The sequence below is a fragment of the Alternaria burnsii genome, assembly GCF_013036055.1.
Source record: "Alternaria burnsii strain CBS107.38 chromosome Unknown 705, whole genome shotgun sequence".
Taxonomy (NCBI): Eukaryota; Fungi; Ascomycota; class Dothideomycetes; order Pleosporales; family Pleosporaceae; genus Alternaria; species Alternaria burnsii.
This window is the reverse complement of record NW_024066107.1, coordinates 264620-280777: the sequence shown is the minus strand read 5'-3', so window position 1 is coordinate 280777 and position 16158 is coordinate 264620. Positions and strand designations below refer to the sequence as shown.

The following is a 16158-nucleotide window of genomic DNA, read 5'->3' as shown; positions in this document are numbered from 1 at the left end:
TAGGTGTCAACCACTCAAAAGGGGGCTTCTAACCATCTAGTTCACCCTCTTCGCTGCCTCTTTCTGTCACGTTACCATCACCCGTACCATTCGCAGGCTGCTGGCTTTGACTTGTCGACTGTACGCCTTCCATACCCTCGGGTGTATCGCCAAAATCGATGCCGTCCTCTGGTGTCCTGAGGCCCGCGTACATGGACGGCTCCCCATCTTTGTCTGGCGACTTCTCATAGAGATCTGCCATGAGGTTACATGCCCTTCTGATGTCGCGCAGTTGGACATGTTGTATTTCCCACCAAGGCTTGCCATCATCGTCGCCTAGCTCTACCTCGGCCATGCGCGCGCCAGCGTACAAAGATGCGGCGGCGATGGCCCGCGATGTGAACAGTAGACACATCTGTGTGGATGTCGAGTCGGAAAGGAAAGCCCAGGCCGAGTTGCGCAGTTTCTTGTTGTGCTCTACGCCGTAGTACTTCATCATGTCGTACATGGTCTTGTATGGTGATTCCACGTTAAGATCGAAACATAGAGCCTCGAGTAAGACGTCTTCGCTGTACAGGATAGTGTCCCGCCATTTCCAGAAGTCTTTTGTCTGCTCGTCGACGAGCTTGTTGGGGTCTTTGAGCGCGACTCGAACGCATGAGACGACGAGTTCTTTCATTTTGCGGCAGTTTTCTTCGACTTTCGTTGCAAGGAATAGCGCCGTTGCGGCGATTTGCTATTGACATCAGATCTCTCCAAGTCGCGTACATCTATAAAAAGACTCACATAGTGGTGGAGTGGCTTATACCCAGGCCGTGGCTTCAAGCTCATTCGCATGAGATAGCGATTGAAAAAGACTGCCGCTGTACTAAGAGTGGTTTGCGGTAACTTGAGCATCATGCCCACTTGTAATATGAAGCCGACGCCCTTCCGCCGTAGTGTGCGCTCCTCTTCAGCGGGCATTCCATCGATTATGGACGGCGCCAAAAGTAATTCTTCTTCTGTGAAGATCCATTGCATCTCAGCCTCGATGACGGCCGGTGGTGGTGGCCTCGGGGGCTCGCGCTGCGGCGGCATTGCGCTGCTTGTGGTCGATACCATCACCAGAGGTTCTGGAAGTGAAGGCTGTGTTCCGATGCGCGATAGTGGTAGCGCAGATCACGGATAAAGTAGATGTCCCGATTCGGCTGTGTGTTGCGATACAGATGCTAGTGGATGTATGCGAGCGCGTGGAATCCTGTGAGTGAGCTGTGTACGTGGTCGAGATTGCAAGGCTTCGTGCGTGGTTGTGTTCGCCGTGGGAGTTGAGGATAGCAGAGGGATTGTTCAAAGCGCGAACATTGAAGCTTGGTAGCTGCAAGGGCCAACGGCTCTCTTCCGCGGCGAATACAGGGATCAGTGCCAAGGCAATCTTCAACACCACGGCGCCTGACAGCCACGCCTTCGGCAGACCCAGAACCCGCGTCGTTCCCGAAAGCTTGTACTTTGTCAGATGGTCTGGGCATGAAACAAGTTGAGCACGTTTCAAGAGGCGATCAAACATAGTTTCGAACTGTCAGGGCTCACGTGAAACTACGTTCAGATGTCAAGTGTGTGAGAGATCTATTGTACCTCGTCCTCTGCTCTATGCAGTTGAGAGAACGCCGTTGACCGTTACCAGTGGTGCCATGAAGGTTTGAGGTACGATTAAAATTACAAAGTGAAACCACATAAAATAGAAATGGCTTGATTTAGTACCGCCCAGGATCTGTACTTCCGCCCACCAATCGCGCCGTGCAATGCTGGAAGTGTGCATCTTGCTTAGGAGTAGAACGCTTCGAACGTGTAGATGATGCCGAAGATGAGGAAAGCAATAGCACCACCAAGCGTGACTATGAGAAGTTAGCATGGCACTAGGACGTATGGACCGGGTGTTCTTACCATTGCGCATGCTGATCTTTCCGGCAATAGCACGGCCACCAATGACCGCACCTGCAGTACACAGCCCATGGCCAACTACAGCGCCAGCAGTGACCCACCAGTAGTCAGAACCAGCAGCCATGGCAACAGTCGCAATCTGACTGCGGTCACCCCACTCTCCAAGGAATGTCATTATAAACGTCTGTACCCAAGCAGGGCTAAGAAGAAGAGAGAAGAGGTTGTTAACAGCGCCCAGGGTACCGCCCAAAGAGCCTCCGCGCGGTGACGGCGATCTATCAGGCGAAGTAGAAGGGCTACGTGCGGGGGCAGGAAGTCGCGAGTTGGATCGTGAGCGTCGTGAACCAAGACCAGACTCTAGGGCGTAGGGAGAAATGGAGGACTTCCGGCCCTTCTGGTGTCGGGCAAGCTGTTCCTTCTCTTCGAGTTCCTGCTCGACCTCGGCCATCTCCTCGCCCACACCGTCGTCTGGGCTCATGGCAAGACCCTCTCTTATAAGCTTGACACCAAATACGAGGAACAGAGCAGCGGCCGCAAAGTGGGTGAAGCGTTCCGAGAGGAGTGCGGGGACGGCGTGGCCCATCACGGCAGAGAGGACTGTCATGACGACGAGAGCCGAGAAGGCAGCAGAGAAGACAAGGAGGCGGGGGTGTCGCATAGCCATGAGGGCTGCAACGAGGAATGTCTTGTCTCCGATCTCTGAGAAGATGATCATGGTGAAAGCGAGGATAAAGGAATGGAAAGGCTGTACGGCGCCGGCGTCGACATCGTCAAGTGTGGAAGAGGGGGTTTTGGGCGGGGTGGTGTCTAGAGGATCCTTTGTGGAAACGGAACCTGGCACAGGAAGCGGATTGTCATGGATGGAGTCGGGAAGATCGGTGGGTTTCTGTAGTCCGATCAGTGGTGAATCGTCAGCATAAAAGTGTTGCAACTAACCTCAAGCCCACCAGCACCGAGCACACGAGTGGTGCTCGCAGTCTCTACTGCCTCTGCGCCCAATTGCTTCTGGTCAGCAGGATGCGGATGCGCCTCCTTTGGTGACGCGGGAACCATTTCCTTCTTTTCGCCCGTCTTCTCCTCGTGTGCCAATCGCTCTTTGTCCTTTGCTGACACTCCGCCCTCGGTGCCAGTGGTGCCCGTGGCCGGTTTCCGCGCGGGATCTTGCATGACGCTCTTGTCGCCATCTTTCACGTCGTCTACCAGAACAGTTTCTGGAGAAGCGCCAGGCTTCTTTGCCGACCCAAGATCTTCTACAACATTGGGGGCTTTCTTCCCTTTGTATTTCGGGTCGTCATCCACGTATGGCCCAGCATGCGGCTTGCCGTCGAGTCCGTCGAACGGTGCATCTTTGGTGCCTTTCGCAGGAGCTGTCGGGGCAAGTGAGGCATCAGGTGAATAGGTAGCTTGGGTGTAGGCAGGTACGACGGCCCGCGCGGGCAGCCTGTCGTCCGATGTATCTACTGCGACGGATGTGGCAAGAACTCGTAATGCGGGTAGGAGGAGGAGCAAAGTGTGCGGCCGTGGCTGTCGTAACCTCATGATGAATGTGATTGAAAGGTGAGCAGGAGTGCAATGTGATGTCGAGAACTGTCAGCGGCGAAAATGAAGCGCCCAGCAATAGACCAAAAAGGCTGCAGGGAGTGACGAGAATGGAAGAGGTTGTTGTGAAGGGAACGTATATGTGTTGTCAAATTATTGAACAGAACGGTGTAGGGTTCACACCAATGTTTGAGCGTAAAAGCAAGTTGGAGACGACTGAGATGCGCGCAAGGGGTGCGTGCAGACAGCCCACGTAATATGTCCAGGGCTGCGCAAACTCAAGGAGTGCTAGTTAAGGGGTCTCTCGTTCACTCAGCCTGTGGAGAAGCGCGGAAACATGCTGCAAGTGCCGTAGTTCCGTCTCCAACTCAAACACTTCGTATTCACCTCTTTTGTGCACTCTGGCCCCTTCTCCGTGCTGAATGCTGAGGCCCACCTGAGCCTGCGAACGGCTAAGGCGATCCCGGGCTGGTCACGTGAGTGCCCGTCGAGTAGGCAGCCTTAGTCAGCCACTATCGCGGAGCGTTGGCGTAAACAACGGTGGGACTCGCGTATGCACACCAGTAGTTCCGCCCGACGGTCAAGGCTAAGCTGAGTCTACAGACTGCATCGACACACCTAGCAACATACCATCCGCAGACCACGTCGCATGTAACACCAATCGGTATCACGCGTCCTATAATACTACAATGGACGACCGCAGGAGCGTGCGCTCTGCAAGCCGGCGCAAATCACCTACTCCCCAACCACCTTCCAAGGCAACCGCCCAACAATTGGGGCGCGCATCGCGAGCGAGAAGTTTGCGCAGTGCAAGTCGCGAAGTAGAAGGCTTTGTCGACATTCAGAAACCCGCCCGCCGAAGCGCGCGACAAGCAAGCGTGACTACAAATGATGAGAGTGGAAACGAGCCACAAAAGGCGCGCAAGACAAAGCACGAATCCGCAAAAGAGCTGCTGGGAGGTTAGTAGTCACTTGTTCCCACTTGACCAATCGCGCAAGACCCGTTCCTGGCTAGGCAGATCCCCAGGCTAATTCATGTACATGCGCCAGACCTCACAGTCGTTGAGGAAACGGATACCCAGATTGACCTCGAGCAAGACAAAGAAGCCCCAGGTACACCTACGCGCACCGATACCGAGCCCGGACATGCGTCCTTTCAATCACCCGGCGCTGCATCCCAAATGTCTGGGACCACGGCGATCTCCTCTTTCAGTATGGTCGAAGCCGAGTTCCTGGAGCCTAGGTTTATCCTGAAGCATCTGCGCAAGTTGTGTGATTCTGCTGAGGAGTTTTTGGAACACATTGCGCCTGATCGAGGAACGATGGCAGACGACTTGCAGAACATACGAGAGATGCAGAAACCGGGCTCGACTTATACGGAAGATTATCTGGATCTCAACGACGAGTTGAATGTGCATTTAAAGCACTTCAAGAGCGAAGAACACAGCTACATACATATCAGAGCGCTTCACCGCGCTCTTTTCAAGACGAGTGACGATGTCGCGGCGTCGCATAGCGGGCTGAATCTGATTCTGTACCTTGCCAATCTATTGGTGTTGGCGAAGCAGATGATCCATTCGGACCGGGATGATAAGAACATCTGGGATGTGCTGCGACAACTGGATAACACTTTTCCAGCCCAGTTCATGCAGGACCTCGACTTTGGTTTCCAGCCGACAGAAACAGGCCAGAGTGGACTATACCAAGAAACGCTTGATCTTGCAGTAGAGTTACGAACCCAGTTGGCAATACTTGTGCTTCAAAGGTCCGCCGAAAGCCCCGAATTTAATGTCGAAGAAACGCTGGATGAGATTTTCCTCCGTCCTAAGTCATCTGATGGTGTATGGGCGATCCGTGGGTGGAACATGCCAGTCTTGGGAGACGACGATTCATCTTTATCCCGAGATTTTGAACGTTTGGTTAAGAACCGAGTGCAGGAAATCCAAGAATTTTTTCGCGAGGGATCGTCTTCTGCTGAACTGGACGACTTAAAATCAGCCTTTCCTTGGGGGCCAACTATTCTTCGCCTTTTAGACTGGGTGCGTCTTCGACGGAGGGAACTCAAAGCTGTTATCGACTCTCTTGGTGGATCAGTGGAGATTACGCGGAACGTTAAACAAGCTGTGGAGGATCCTCAGCCTGTTGTCGGAAAAGACCAACGAGAGTCACTGCGCAAAAAGCGAACTTCGATAGGTCGCGACCGAAGACGTAGCAGCCGCAAATTCGATCCAAACGCTGGTGTCGATCTGCATGCTCTCAGCAAACTGAAATCGAGAGAAGGTGATTCGGGTGTATATCTAGAGCCTACAGCTTCTCGGCAGAATCGGGAGAAAACTCCGCCCCAGCAGCCAATTGAAGAAGTGCAAGTGCAAATCGAGCAGCCGGAATTGGAAGATCAACAGCAACATGGACAAGGAAGCACGACTGAACCCGATACTGATTCTCAACTGGATGTTGAAGAGAGCTCTGAAGCGATCGAAGGAGTGCAACATAAACAGCCGGAGAGAAACGATCAAGAAGACGATTCAGAATGGCAAACATTGATTGGAAGCGAAGATCAGCAACCCGAGGGTGAGCACTCTGAAAAGCACTTGGGAGAGAAGCAGATCGACCACCACCCAGCGGTGGAAGACGAAGAGGAACACCAGATAGAAGACTTTGAAGAACCTCAACCGTCAGCTCCGCCGCAGAGTCCTGCATCTCTACTTAGGGCTCTCAAGGCTTTACAGAAGCCGCAGAAAGAGAACCGTCCAATATCAATATTCGATCGTCAAACGACAGCACAGCGCATCGAATTCGGCGATGGCTTTGAGGATACACAGCAAACAGCCGGCCCGTCAAACACAGCTAAAGGAAAACAAACTGCGGAACCTTCCCCACGCAAACGTCGCCGTGAAGATTCGGACGATTCGGACTCCGACGCTTTCGAAACCAAAGACCGTGGCGACCATGCCCCAGTGCGTCGTCGCGCGATGCCTTGGGCAAAAAGACAGCGCACTGAAGGACCACCAGCACCTATATCCTCCGGTGCACCACCGAGCCACCAACCCCCTCCCCGTTCTACACAGCCACATACCCGTCCCTTGTCTGAACAAGAAGAATCCGTGTCTGAGGTCTCCTCTCCCTCCATGACCGAAGAGCCCGAGCTTCCACCTTCCTCCACATGGCGCGACCAACGCAAGCTCGCGCAAGAAAATCGCGCTCTCGAGTCCACGCAGTCTCGCAACAGCCGCAATGAGCGCAAATCCCGCGAAGCATGGTCGAACGAAGAGGAAGAAGCTTTGATTGAATACATGCGCAAATATCCTAGCAAATATTCAAGGATACTGCAGTACGATGAGCAAGAAGGGGGTGGCGTGTTGAGAAATAGGAATCAGGTTAATTTAAAAGACAAGGCGAGGAATCTAGCGATTAACATGATACGGTACGTTATATACCCCTTCCTCCGTTGGGGATGAAATGGTTTGCTAATGAGTAACAGATCAGGAGCCGGTCTTAGATCAGGGTTTGAAAACATCATACACCCCGGCGAAAAACAAGGGAGAGCTCTCATGGCTGCTGGATGGGTAATGCACAGTGATGGGTCGTGGGAGAAAGTCCAATAGAACCGGAATAGTTCCTTGGGATGTGTTTGGATGTGAATGAAAGGACACAAGGGCGGCGTTTATTTGTTGATTATTCTTGATACCCCATGGCGCGTCCGCTATATCAGCGCTTTTTATCCAGTTCAATCGTACAGTTACAGTTTCTCCTCTAGCTAGCAAAGACAAAACGCAGTAAGGAAGAAAGCTTGGTGGCAAATCATATGCGTTCCCTCCACCTGACTCCCCATTCCCCCTTTGCAAAACTACTCTCCACAACAACACCTTTCATAACAGCCTCGCACTTCCTCTTCTCCGCCTCGTCAGGTACGGTGAAACCAAACGCACACCCCCGTCTCGCAGCTTGCCGTACCTTCTCCCTCTCGTCAGCCTTCCTCTGCCCTTCTCGTCGTTTCAGTTTCATCTCGTCCGTCTCGTGGATCCGTTCGGCCCAGCCTTTTTCTCCGCCAACGCTGCCATTGACGTCGTTTTGATCTTGTGGTGGCCGCACCTTGCCACTGCCGTAGCCGTACTCTACAACGTCCGGAACAGGATCTGCTGACTTTGTCGGCTCGAGAACAACGCCGCCTTCAGCTTCGTTGTCTGAATCTGACACCGTGTCCTCCTCGTCGCTGGTGTAGTCCTGTGATGGCGGTTTTGTCGCAGCAGCAGCAGCAGCAGTAGATGCAGTTGCTGTGGTGGAAGCAGGTTGATCGACCATATCTACGCTCTTCCAATCCTCAGGTTTCTCAACTACGAACCTCGCTTTGCGGTTCTTGCGTCGTCCGTATACTTTCTCAGGGTCTTTTTCGCGTTGGAAGACTATCTCTTCTACCGTGCTACATTCGACGATGATCCTATGATCTCCTTTGATGCTATTCTTGGAAAACTTCTTCTTATGTCCATTCTTCCCCTTTCCGCCTTTGCCACCTTTCTCCTCCTCCTCATGCGCATTGCCCGTCTCCGCAGTCTTCTTAATAGGATCGGCTCCTGCGTTCTCTTTCAAACTTTCCGGACTCGCGCCATCAAGGAGCGCAGCAAAGGTAGCTTCGATCTTGCGGTCGATAGGGCCCGGTTTGTTATTTCGGCATCGTGTAGAGCAGTACTTGACTTCTGTTGCGTTTTGCGTTTTGCGGCGCTCACTGATGACGCGGCCGCAGCTATGGCAGTAGGGCACTGTGTCGCCAACGGTTAGGTAGAGGGGTGGTGGGGTTACGGCGTGCTTAGAAGGCCGGGACCAGGAGTCCATCCATGACATCTTGCTGAAATATTTGGCGGGTTGTTGTGGTGATGATTGGTATGGCCTGTTCGAGATTGGAATCCGACTTTGAGCTTGGGTGTGTATCAGATAGACGGTGGTGTTTGTGAAGTTGGAATATTTGAAGGTACGAGCGCACGACGTCATCAGCCCTCTCCTGGTACCCGGGTGCATGCAGGTACGAATTGTGGCTCACGATGGCGCGAATGAGGTGAAGCTTGTATCATGTCCATTTTTCTGCTAAGGTTTGGAGTCTTTGATGACGTATTTGAAGTTTCCATTATGGTGCATGGAGCACGTGGATTCCCAACTAGATGACTAGTGATGGTCCCTTTAGACATACCTATCGTACCCATCTTCAATTCTCACAACTGAAACTACCGAGTCGTCTAGTTCACTAATATGCATCGACGTTTTGTCAGCGGTCATACGCCATCTCCACAAACTTCCCCAGTCGGTCCTCGGATGTACCCCATCATGCCTCATGTCGGTTGCCGAGCTTAACACTGCACACCATCTCGGTAACCGACACGCATCGCAAGATAAACAGTCTCCATTCCGCCGAAAAGCATGGCTCAGATATATGTTCTTCTTCGGCGCTCCACCCTTTGCCGTTTAGATAGGGGACCCGGAGATTTGCTTAACCTTGGGCTCTATTCTGCGCAGAACTTCAGGTCACGTCTTCCCCAGGGCATAAGGTCCGTTACAAAGCGGACAAATGGAACGTCCATCGCTATCAGCAGCGACTCCAGTGCCCCATTCACCCTTCGCACAGTCACACCAACACTTCAACTTCTTCGCTAAACACCGTCGTCCTTTAAGTGTGCGCCATCGCTGTAAGAGGGCGAAGCTGCAGCCAAGACCCAGAACATCAGGATCCATGTCGCCTGCATTGGACCCCGCGACGGGTGAAACCGGCACCAAAGGATCGCGTGCGCATCCTATAGAGACATCATCGACCCCGGAGCTGGGTCGCCCGAGACGGACTACGGCGCAAAGCGATATTCAGGATACCATACAACATCCGGGCAATGTGCGCATCAACGTTCAGGGGGCTTTCATCGTAGATGAAGAGCAGCCAGGGACGCCGCAGAGCGAGGATTACGAACACGATCCGCACGACATTAGACTGCCGAACCACACTTCGGTAGTCAGCCATGTAGCCGTCGACGTGAGTATACATGCGTGGTCGCGTGCGACTGGTTGTAGCACGCGACCAACCCCTTACAGTGTCACAGCATGCTAACGCGCTGCGCGCCCTCGTAGATTGGAGGCTCCTTGGCCAAACTTGTATACTTCTCGCGCGAACTCGGTGACGACTCGACTGGCGGACGTCTAAACTTCTTCAAGTTTGAGACTGACCGGATAGATGCGTGTATAGAGTTTATGCGCAAGCTGCAGGCTGACCAGAAGCAAGACAATGGATCGAAATCGCCGGACTTGTGCATCATGGCGACTGGTGGTGGTGCGTTCAAGTACCACGACAAGATAAAGCAAGCGTTGGATGTAGAAGTCATAAGGGAAGACGAGATGGAGTGCTTGATCATAGGTAAGGACTTGGTGCTGTCTGTAGTCGCCGGATTGGCATGCTAACACCGCCATGTAAAGGTCTCGACTTCTTCATCAACGAAATCCCAAACGAGGTCTTCACCTACAGCGAAGACAGCCCCATGACCTTCATGCCACATCCTCCCGATCCGCCGAATATCTACCCTTACCTCCTCGTCAACATCGGCTCCGGTGTCTCCATGATCAAGGTCTCAGGACCCCGGCAATACGAGCGTATAGGCGGTACATCACTAGGAGGAGGAACACTCTGGGGTCTTTTATCGCTACTTACCGGCGCCCGAAGCTTCGACGACATGCTACGGCTAGCAGAGAACGGTGACAACGGAAACGTCGATCTACTCGTCGGCGACATTTACGGGCAAGCGTACAACAAGATCGGGCTAAAGAGCACACACATTGCATCTTCGTTTGGCAAGGTCTACAAAATGAAGCGTGCAGCGGAACGGGAAGCAGAGGATGGATGTAACGGCGATCTCAAGCGCAGAGAAGAAGCAGAGCACGTCGAGGGCTCTTCAGAACTATCCCATGACCCTGGTTCCTTCCGCCCAGAAGATATGGCGCGTTCGCTCCTGTATGCTGTCTCGAACAACATTGGTCAGCTGGCGCATCTGCACGCTGAGAAACATGGACTGCCGAGGATATACTTTGGAGGCTCCTTCATTGGCGGTCACTCACAGACGATGAATACCCTGTCCTACGCTATTCGCTTCTGGTCCAAGGACACCCGACAGGCTTATTTCCTGAGGCACGAGGGTTATCTGGGCGCTGTTGGTGCGTTTTTGAAGCGGCAACCGAGGAACTGGGGGAGGAGGGAGAGTGTTGTTGGTTCCGCTAGGCCGGCTTCCAGTTCTTGAGACTTTGAAACCTTGAGCTTTTTTTGAGCGGCGGAGGTATCGTAGCGAGCATATAGACGTAGCAGATTTATTGTAATATCGTCAATTCAACATATTGATCATTCTAGCCTGGTGGCGCCGTGCTTGATTGACTGTTTCCTAGATCTCCGCTTACGAAGACTACGAGGACGGCTGCGTATGCTGCTGTTGCCGCGAACAGTTCTGCTCTTCGTGCATTCGTCAAGAGACCCACGCTGCCAGCGAACAAGGTGGTGAATGCCGCAATTAACCCTAACCTCCAATCCGACGATGTCACTTTGTAGAGCACGACGATGGCGCCGATGAGTAACAGCGCGGCTAGGAAGGTGCTGAAATATGCTACGAAGGTGCTGATGGCGCGATCTGAGGCGTAGACTATACCGTGTCGGGAACGCTTGCGATCTGGGAAGAGGAAGGCTAAATGCTCTTGCGCGAATGTCGTCAATCGATCCTGATCATCCTGGACCCGTAGTGCCACGAGGTCGTCGATGTCGTCGTATAGCCCGGCACTATGCCCACCGAGGGTAGGAAAAGGCTCGCCTTTGCCTTTGCCCTCGTTATTGAATTCCACTCGGAAGGCACTTAACACGTTCTTGGACGGTCGAGGCAACGAAGCTAACGTACTTTCGAAAAACATTGCCTCGCGATACTCCTTCATCACCTGCCGTATTTGTATCATGAGATCCCATCGCTCTTTCTGTCTTGAATTACCACTTGCTGGTAATGCTGCTTCTTTGAAGCTCGCGAAATTCCTTGCGTGTCCTTTCGTTGTTCTGTCGGATATCAGATCTATTTGGTCTAATTCTTGCTGCTGGTGTTGTAGTTCTGCCAGCTCGCTCTGTAGGTAAAGTAGGTTCCGTGCAGCTAATTGGTCGAACCGCTTGTAAATGAGAGTTGTTCTGTCGCGGTCACTGGCGATAAACGCCGCGAGAGACGGATATCCAGACAGATACTGAACTTTCGCCTCTGGATCAGAAGCTGTATGTGCCATGTCTTTTTGCGCATGATACCAGGCTCCAAGTTTGATGATCCAACGATGGCGCAGCAGGGCTGGAGAATGCGTTGGCATGCGGATGATCGGTAAGTGGAGGGGGTGGCTGAGCCAGATAGCTCACCTAGCATCAGCGCATATGAATGAGGCTATTTCAGCGGCACCTATCCCTCAACCGACGGCATCAGCGAGTTCGGGCCATTTCCTTTCTTCATGCCAAATATGGACTACTATGATTCCGATGGAGATACTCCTAAGTCGCCTGGCCTTGTCGCTATCGCATCGAATCCAAATGAAAAGTCTCCGACCTTCGCTACCACACCACTGTGGCTGAGTGAAGATACATATGGGTGTCCAATAGTAAGCCGTTACTATCATGATAAACTAGTAGCTTTGCTGACTTGACGAAGAGCTTGACTGATTCGGACCGTGCTCCTTTCAGCTACATAGATTGCTCAACTTGGCAATCAGCCTATGGTAAACTTGAAGCCTTGAGAGAATACGAGAGATTCGAGGACACGTTACTGCTTCACCACATGGAACCCAATCGGCCTGACCTTACTTTGTGTCTCGGTTCGACCACTGTCGCCAGTGATAGCGAAAGTGAGGACGATTCATCAGATCCCCTGTACGATTGGAAACAAGCCCGTAAGGATAAAAGGCGATTCATCAAACGTTTAAGAAGGAAACATAAATTCGACAAACGTATAAGCAGGAGACATAAATTCGACTCAAGAAACAGAATACATTATGAAGATGTAAGATGATTCTCGTACTGTGGTCTTGGTAGAGTTCCCGCGTCTGGCATCTGGTCAGCAGTTGTCCTATGTTACAAACATACTGACTACGTAGGATCCCCTTGCTACAACCTTGCTGTTTCATGAATTTACACAAGACTATATGGACAATCGGAAGCTTCAGGTCTTGCAAAGGGATATGGTTTGTAAAGCGGAGAACTTCAGACGAGATGACCTACCCACTTTCTTCCACATCGCAGGCACAGCCAAGAGTACTGGGCGCCGGGGTCCGTATGTTTATCAAAGTGAAATCCCTCCATTTGAACGCTTGGTACCACGTATACTACGTGGATCAAGTCACGGTCTTCCTCTGACTCTTAACACACCATATGGCCCCGAGCCAGTGATTACTTATCCAGACACAGGTTCTGACGTAAACATTATCCCCGAATCAACCGCCCGTCGCTTTGGTTACACGACGTCTGACTTCAACCCATGTGAGGTGTCACTGAGATTGCCGAGAGGCAGACTCGTAGAACCCATTGGAGAATTGAAGATCGGCTTTTGGTTTGGAACACGCCTCGAACCAAACGGAGAGCTCGAAACAACTTCCTTCTACGTACTTCCAGGGGCCAGTACGATCTTCATAGGCGTAGCTGTCCTCGACGAAACCAAGACCATGACGAAGCACAGGAATAGACTCATAAAAGTTCCACGCGCAAACCTAGGCATCTCATCAGTGTGCTCAGTCGGAAAACCGAGGTTTCAGGTGGTGTGCGACATAGATCACGGATCCATAGTAGCATTGGCCGATACAGGTTCGGACGTCGACTTGATTTCCCCAGAATTTGCTCAGGATAGGAACTTCGAGATACACCCTGCAGAGCATGTTGTCGAACTTGCTGATGGCAGTCACGTAGTCAGCTACGGCTTCGTCCGTACCACCATCTCTATCGGCACACACCTCGACTCAACCGACGCACCTCTTAGCAAAGCTTCCATATCTGTTGATTGTTTCGTGCTCGAAGATCTTGGCCACAACGTCATTCTAGGCGAACAGAGTCTAGATCAACTGCGCGTTTTTACGGAGAATCAACATGTACTATTCCTTGCGTCAAACATCGATGCGGCTACGGAATTGAATCGGGTACATATCCTAGGCAGAATTTCAAGCTGGATCAAGGACAATTTTGATCGTACCACAAGCCAAATCAATACAAACGGTGAGTGACTTCCAATGCTTTTGATACAAACCTGGGAGTAGGGATCCAGTTTGAACAAGAAGCTAACATACATCTGCAAATCTAGGTTACGAAGTTGCTGGTCTTGATGATCAGAGAGAGAACGCTCGACTCGAACATGAGGCTGCTCCAGTCACGACTCAAGCGAACACAGACAGTGCAACAAACATACCATCAATACCTCCATCGACAGCTTCTGCACCTCGCCTGATCCAACTACCGCCCACTCAGAGCTTCGCATGTTCGTTTCCGGGATGCCAAGAAGCACCCTTCCCAGCGAAGTATCTTTTGATGTACGGCTTGTCAGATCGTCATTTGGTCTAATGTGGACTAACTCTTCTCAGTCAGCACTCAAAGAAACACCAAGAGCGTTCACCATTCCACTGCTCGGTGGAGGGCTGTCGGCGAAGTCAAGGCGCAGAAGGCTTCGAGAATCGTGATGAGATGATTAGACATCTTCTTAGATGTAATGCTGCGTCTCATCAAAGCTAGATTAAAGCCGAAAGCACATCAAGATGGAGAAGCAATGGAATGAAGCAATGATGTAAAGAGGCAGAAGACTTTGAGAACTCATCGTAATCTATAAAAGAAACTAAGAATCCGTAGACCTAAGTTATTCGTAAAATCTAAGGAGCCATTGGATTTGACGACGAATCTGGGGCGGAGACATGGACTTGCTGAGAGGAGACGGAGGGAAGCACGGTATTTTTTTACGATGACACATCTGCTTGGAGAAACGGACTAAGCTACACACGAGGGACATGCAAGAGCTACTAGTACCGCCTACGTAAGTGTTCTCAACAAAGGCGCCATTGTGACATCACTCCTCGCGTCCGTTGAGCCTTGCACCCTACTTTTTAATTTGCCTTTCCGAGAATCAGGCAGCTCGAAGGTGGAGAAGAGCATTTGATCAGGCCTAGGCTAGGCGAAAATTAGATGCGGTCAAGCGTGAGGCAGTTGCATCAGCGTTCTTCATTACATCCCGAAGCCCAGTTCGTGTCTAGTGCGAAATTTCATCCTACTTGTATACAGCCCCAACTCAAAATATTGAGCAACATGTGGGCTCGTAGACTAACCGGGTAGCAATGTGTCTTACCGCACTGTTGACAGACTTGCCTAACGAGCCAACCGCCTTACTCTACGATCTTGAAAGTCGCTACTTTGTCTTCGTCTTGCGCGATCATCTTCAACAGCCCTGGCGGTTCTCCAAAAACCCACCCTTCCTTTCTCATCTTCTTAATATCCGGCTTCTCTTCTCCTTCCACAGCGCTTCTCGAAGACAACTTGTTCACGTTATGCAAATCAATTAGATCCTGCATCTTACTAATAACCTCTTCGCTTTCATCTGCTCCCTTTTCCCTATCCAACCCCAGATCGTCAGAAAAGCTGAAGCGCGAGATTTTCTTGCCTTTCAAGCCTTCCGGGTCTTCCAAGGAGCCGAATGACCACCATCGAATCGAAAGATCGCCAGGCCAGACATGGTAGGTGTCGCCGACTCGTAGAAAATGTTCAAGCTTTTCTTGGAGCGAGGTTGAGTCGTCGCCGAGACTCGACATAAGCCGTTCAGCAGAAAGCTCCCACGCAACTTGTACAGAACCTTTTCCTACTGGAGGAATCGTGATGAAAGTGAATCCAGGGGTATCGGGATCCTCAGGGCGTTTGGCAACATCTGGGTCGCCTGATATCCGGTGGAACGTGATGCGCTTTGTGGGCCGGAGGTTAAGCACTTTTGCAGAGCCATCTAATTGTCGGGTGGAAGAAAATGCGAGTTCCGGTGAGTGCATATCGCCCTTGCGGAACGCATCCTCACGAGGCGTAGTGTCGAGACATGAGTACTTGGTCAAGATAGTAACGGGTCTATCTGGGAAGACCGAGGAGGTTTGTTGGATGGTGGCGATCAGCTTCAAAGGTGATGCCGAGGGGTTAGAGATTGAGAGAGTGGCTGGTGGACAGAAGTTGAACTTAAGGCAGAGCCCGACTCCGTGGTTTTGAGAAGACATATGAAACTATTCGATATGGTGTTGTAGTAGGAGACTGAGAATGCACTGCCGTGGGTTGCAAAAGTTCAAGACTGCACTGAGATGCGGGAACGGCCATTGTTTCGAGCTTGGTATTGCTGCACCCATAAGGCTCACCGCTAGCCAGGGTTATCACTCTTGGCATCGTTGTTTGCTCAACCAAAAACGGCCAAGGCGTCAGAACTGCGAAATCACAACCTGCCATTCCGAGTCTTCGTACGATAGCTTGGATCAAGTCCAAACAATGGTCTTACTTTAAGCAGCAATGGTCCTATATAAGAGGCGAGTTTGTCATTTAGACAAAGACAAAGACGACCCTTAACTTCGGGACGTATTAGCAAAACGCCCTAAGGGTGGAAGCCATAGACGTAGAAGAGGGATAAGTAATGCAGGACACTAATCTAGGCGCTCGTAGTGAGCATAGAAAAGATATATGTTTTATGTACATCAGCCCCG

At 51.5% G+C, this 16158-nt stretch overlaps 8 protein-coding genes across 8 annotated transcripts; 3 read left to right on the top strand and 5 right to left on the bottom strand.

Moving 5' to 3' along the window:
- Positions 1-28: 28 nt before the first annotated feature.
- Positions 29-1056, bottom strand: GT037_000107 (cyclin-like protein; the record flags this gene model as incomplete). The annotated part of the gene is made up of 2 exons (XM_038925154.1): positions 29-715; positions 766-1056. 2 exons carry the CDS (start codon positions 1054-1056, stop codon positions 29-31), a joined length of 978 nt encoding a protein of 325 aa, XP_038791010.1.
- Positions 1057-1779: 723 nt separating this feature from the next.
- GT037_000106 (transmembrane protein pft27) lies at positions 1780-3435 on the bottom strand (the record flags this gene model as incomplete). The annotated part of the gene is made up of 3 exons (XM_038925153.1): positions 1780-1850; positions 1900-2782; positions 2833-3435. The coding sequence occupies 3 exons, from the start codon at positions 3433-3435 to the stop codon at positions 1780-1782; spliced, it is 1557 nt and encodes a 518-aa protein (XP_038791009.1).
- A 689-nt stretch (positions 3436-4124) lies between these two features.
- GT037_000105 (uncharacterized protein) lies at positions 4125-7040 on the top strand (the record flags this gene model as incomplete). Its single annotated transcript, XM_038925152.1, has 3 exons — positions 4125-4395; positions 4486-6859; positions 6917-7040. 3 exons carry the CDS (start codon positions 4125-4127, stop codon positions 7038-7040), a joined length of 2769 nt encoding a protein of 922 aa, XP_038791008.1.
- A 196-nt stretch (positions 7041-7236) lies between these two features.
- On the bottom strand, positions 7237-8274 carry GT037_000104 (uncharacterized protein; the record flags this gene model as incomplete). Its single annotated transcript, XM_038925151.1, has 1 exon — positions 7237-8274. One exon carries the CDS (start codon positions 8272-8274, stop codon positions 7237-7239), a length of 1038 nt encoding a protein of 345 aa, XP_038791007.1.
- An 880-nt stretch (positions 8275-9154) lies between these two features.
- GT037_000103 (pantothenate kinase 4) lies at positions 9155-10697 on the top strand (the record flags this gene model as incomplete). Its single annotated transcript, XM_038925150.1, has 3 exons — positions 9155-9445; positions 9541-9823; positions 9883-10697. The coding sequence occupies 3 exons, from the start codon at positions 9155-9157 to the stop codon at positions 10695-10697; spliced, it is 1389 nt and encodes a 462-aa protein (XP_038791006.1).
- A 103-nt stretch (positions 10698-10800) lies between these two features.
- On the bottom strand, positions 10801-11706 carry GT037_000102 (uncharacterized protein; the record flags this gene model as incomplete). Its single annotated transcript, XM_038925149.1, has 1 exon — positions 10801-11706. The coding sequence occupies one exon, from the start codon at positions 11704-11706 to the stop codon at positions 10801-10803; it is 906 nt and encodes a 301-aa protein (XP_038791005.1).
- A 222-nt stretch (positions 11707-11928) lies between these two features.
- Positions 11929-14008, top strand: GT037_000101 (uncharacterized protein; the record flags this gene model as incomplete). The annotated part of the gene is made up of 4 exons (XM_038925148.1): positions 11929-12066; positions 12117-12464; positions 12559-13666; positions 13752-14008. 4 exons carry the CDS (start codon positions 11929-11931, stop codon positions 14006-14008), a joined length of 1851 nt encoding a protein of 616 aa, XP_038791004.1.
- An 809-nt stretch (positions 14009-14817) lies between these two features.
- Positions 14818-15684, bottom strand: GT037_000100 (uncharacterized protein; the record flags this gene model as incomplete). Its single annotated transcript, XM_038925147.1, has 1 exon — positions 14818-15684. The coding sequence occupies one exon, from the start codon at positions 15682-15684 to the stop codon at positions 14818-14820; it is 867 nt and encodes a 288-aa protein (XP_038791003.1).
- Between the last annotated feature and the right edge of the window lie 474 nt (positions 15685-16158).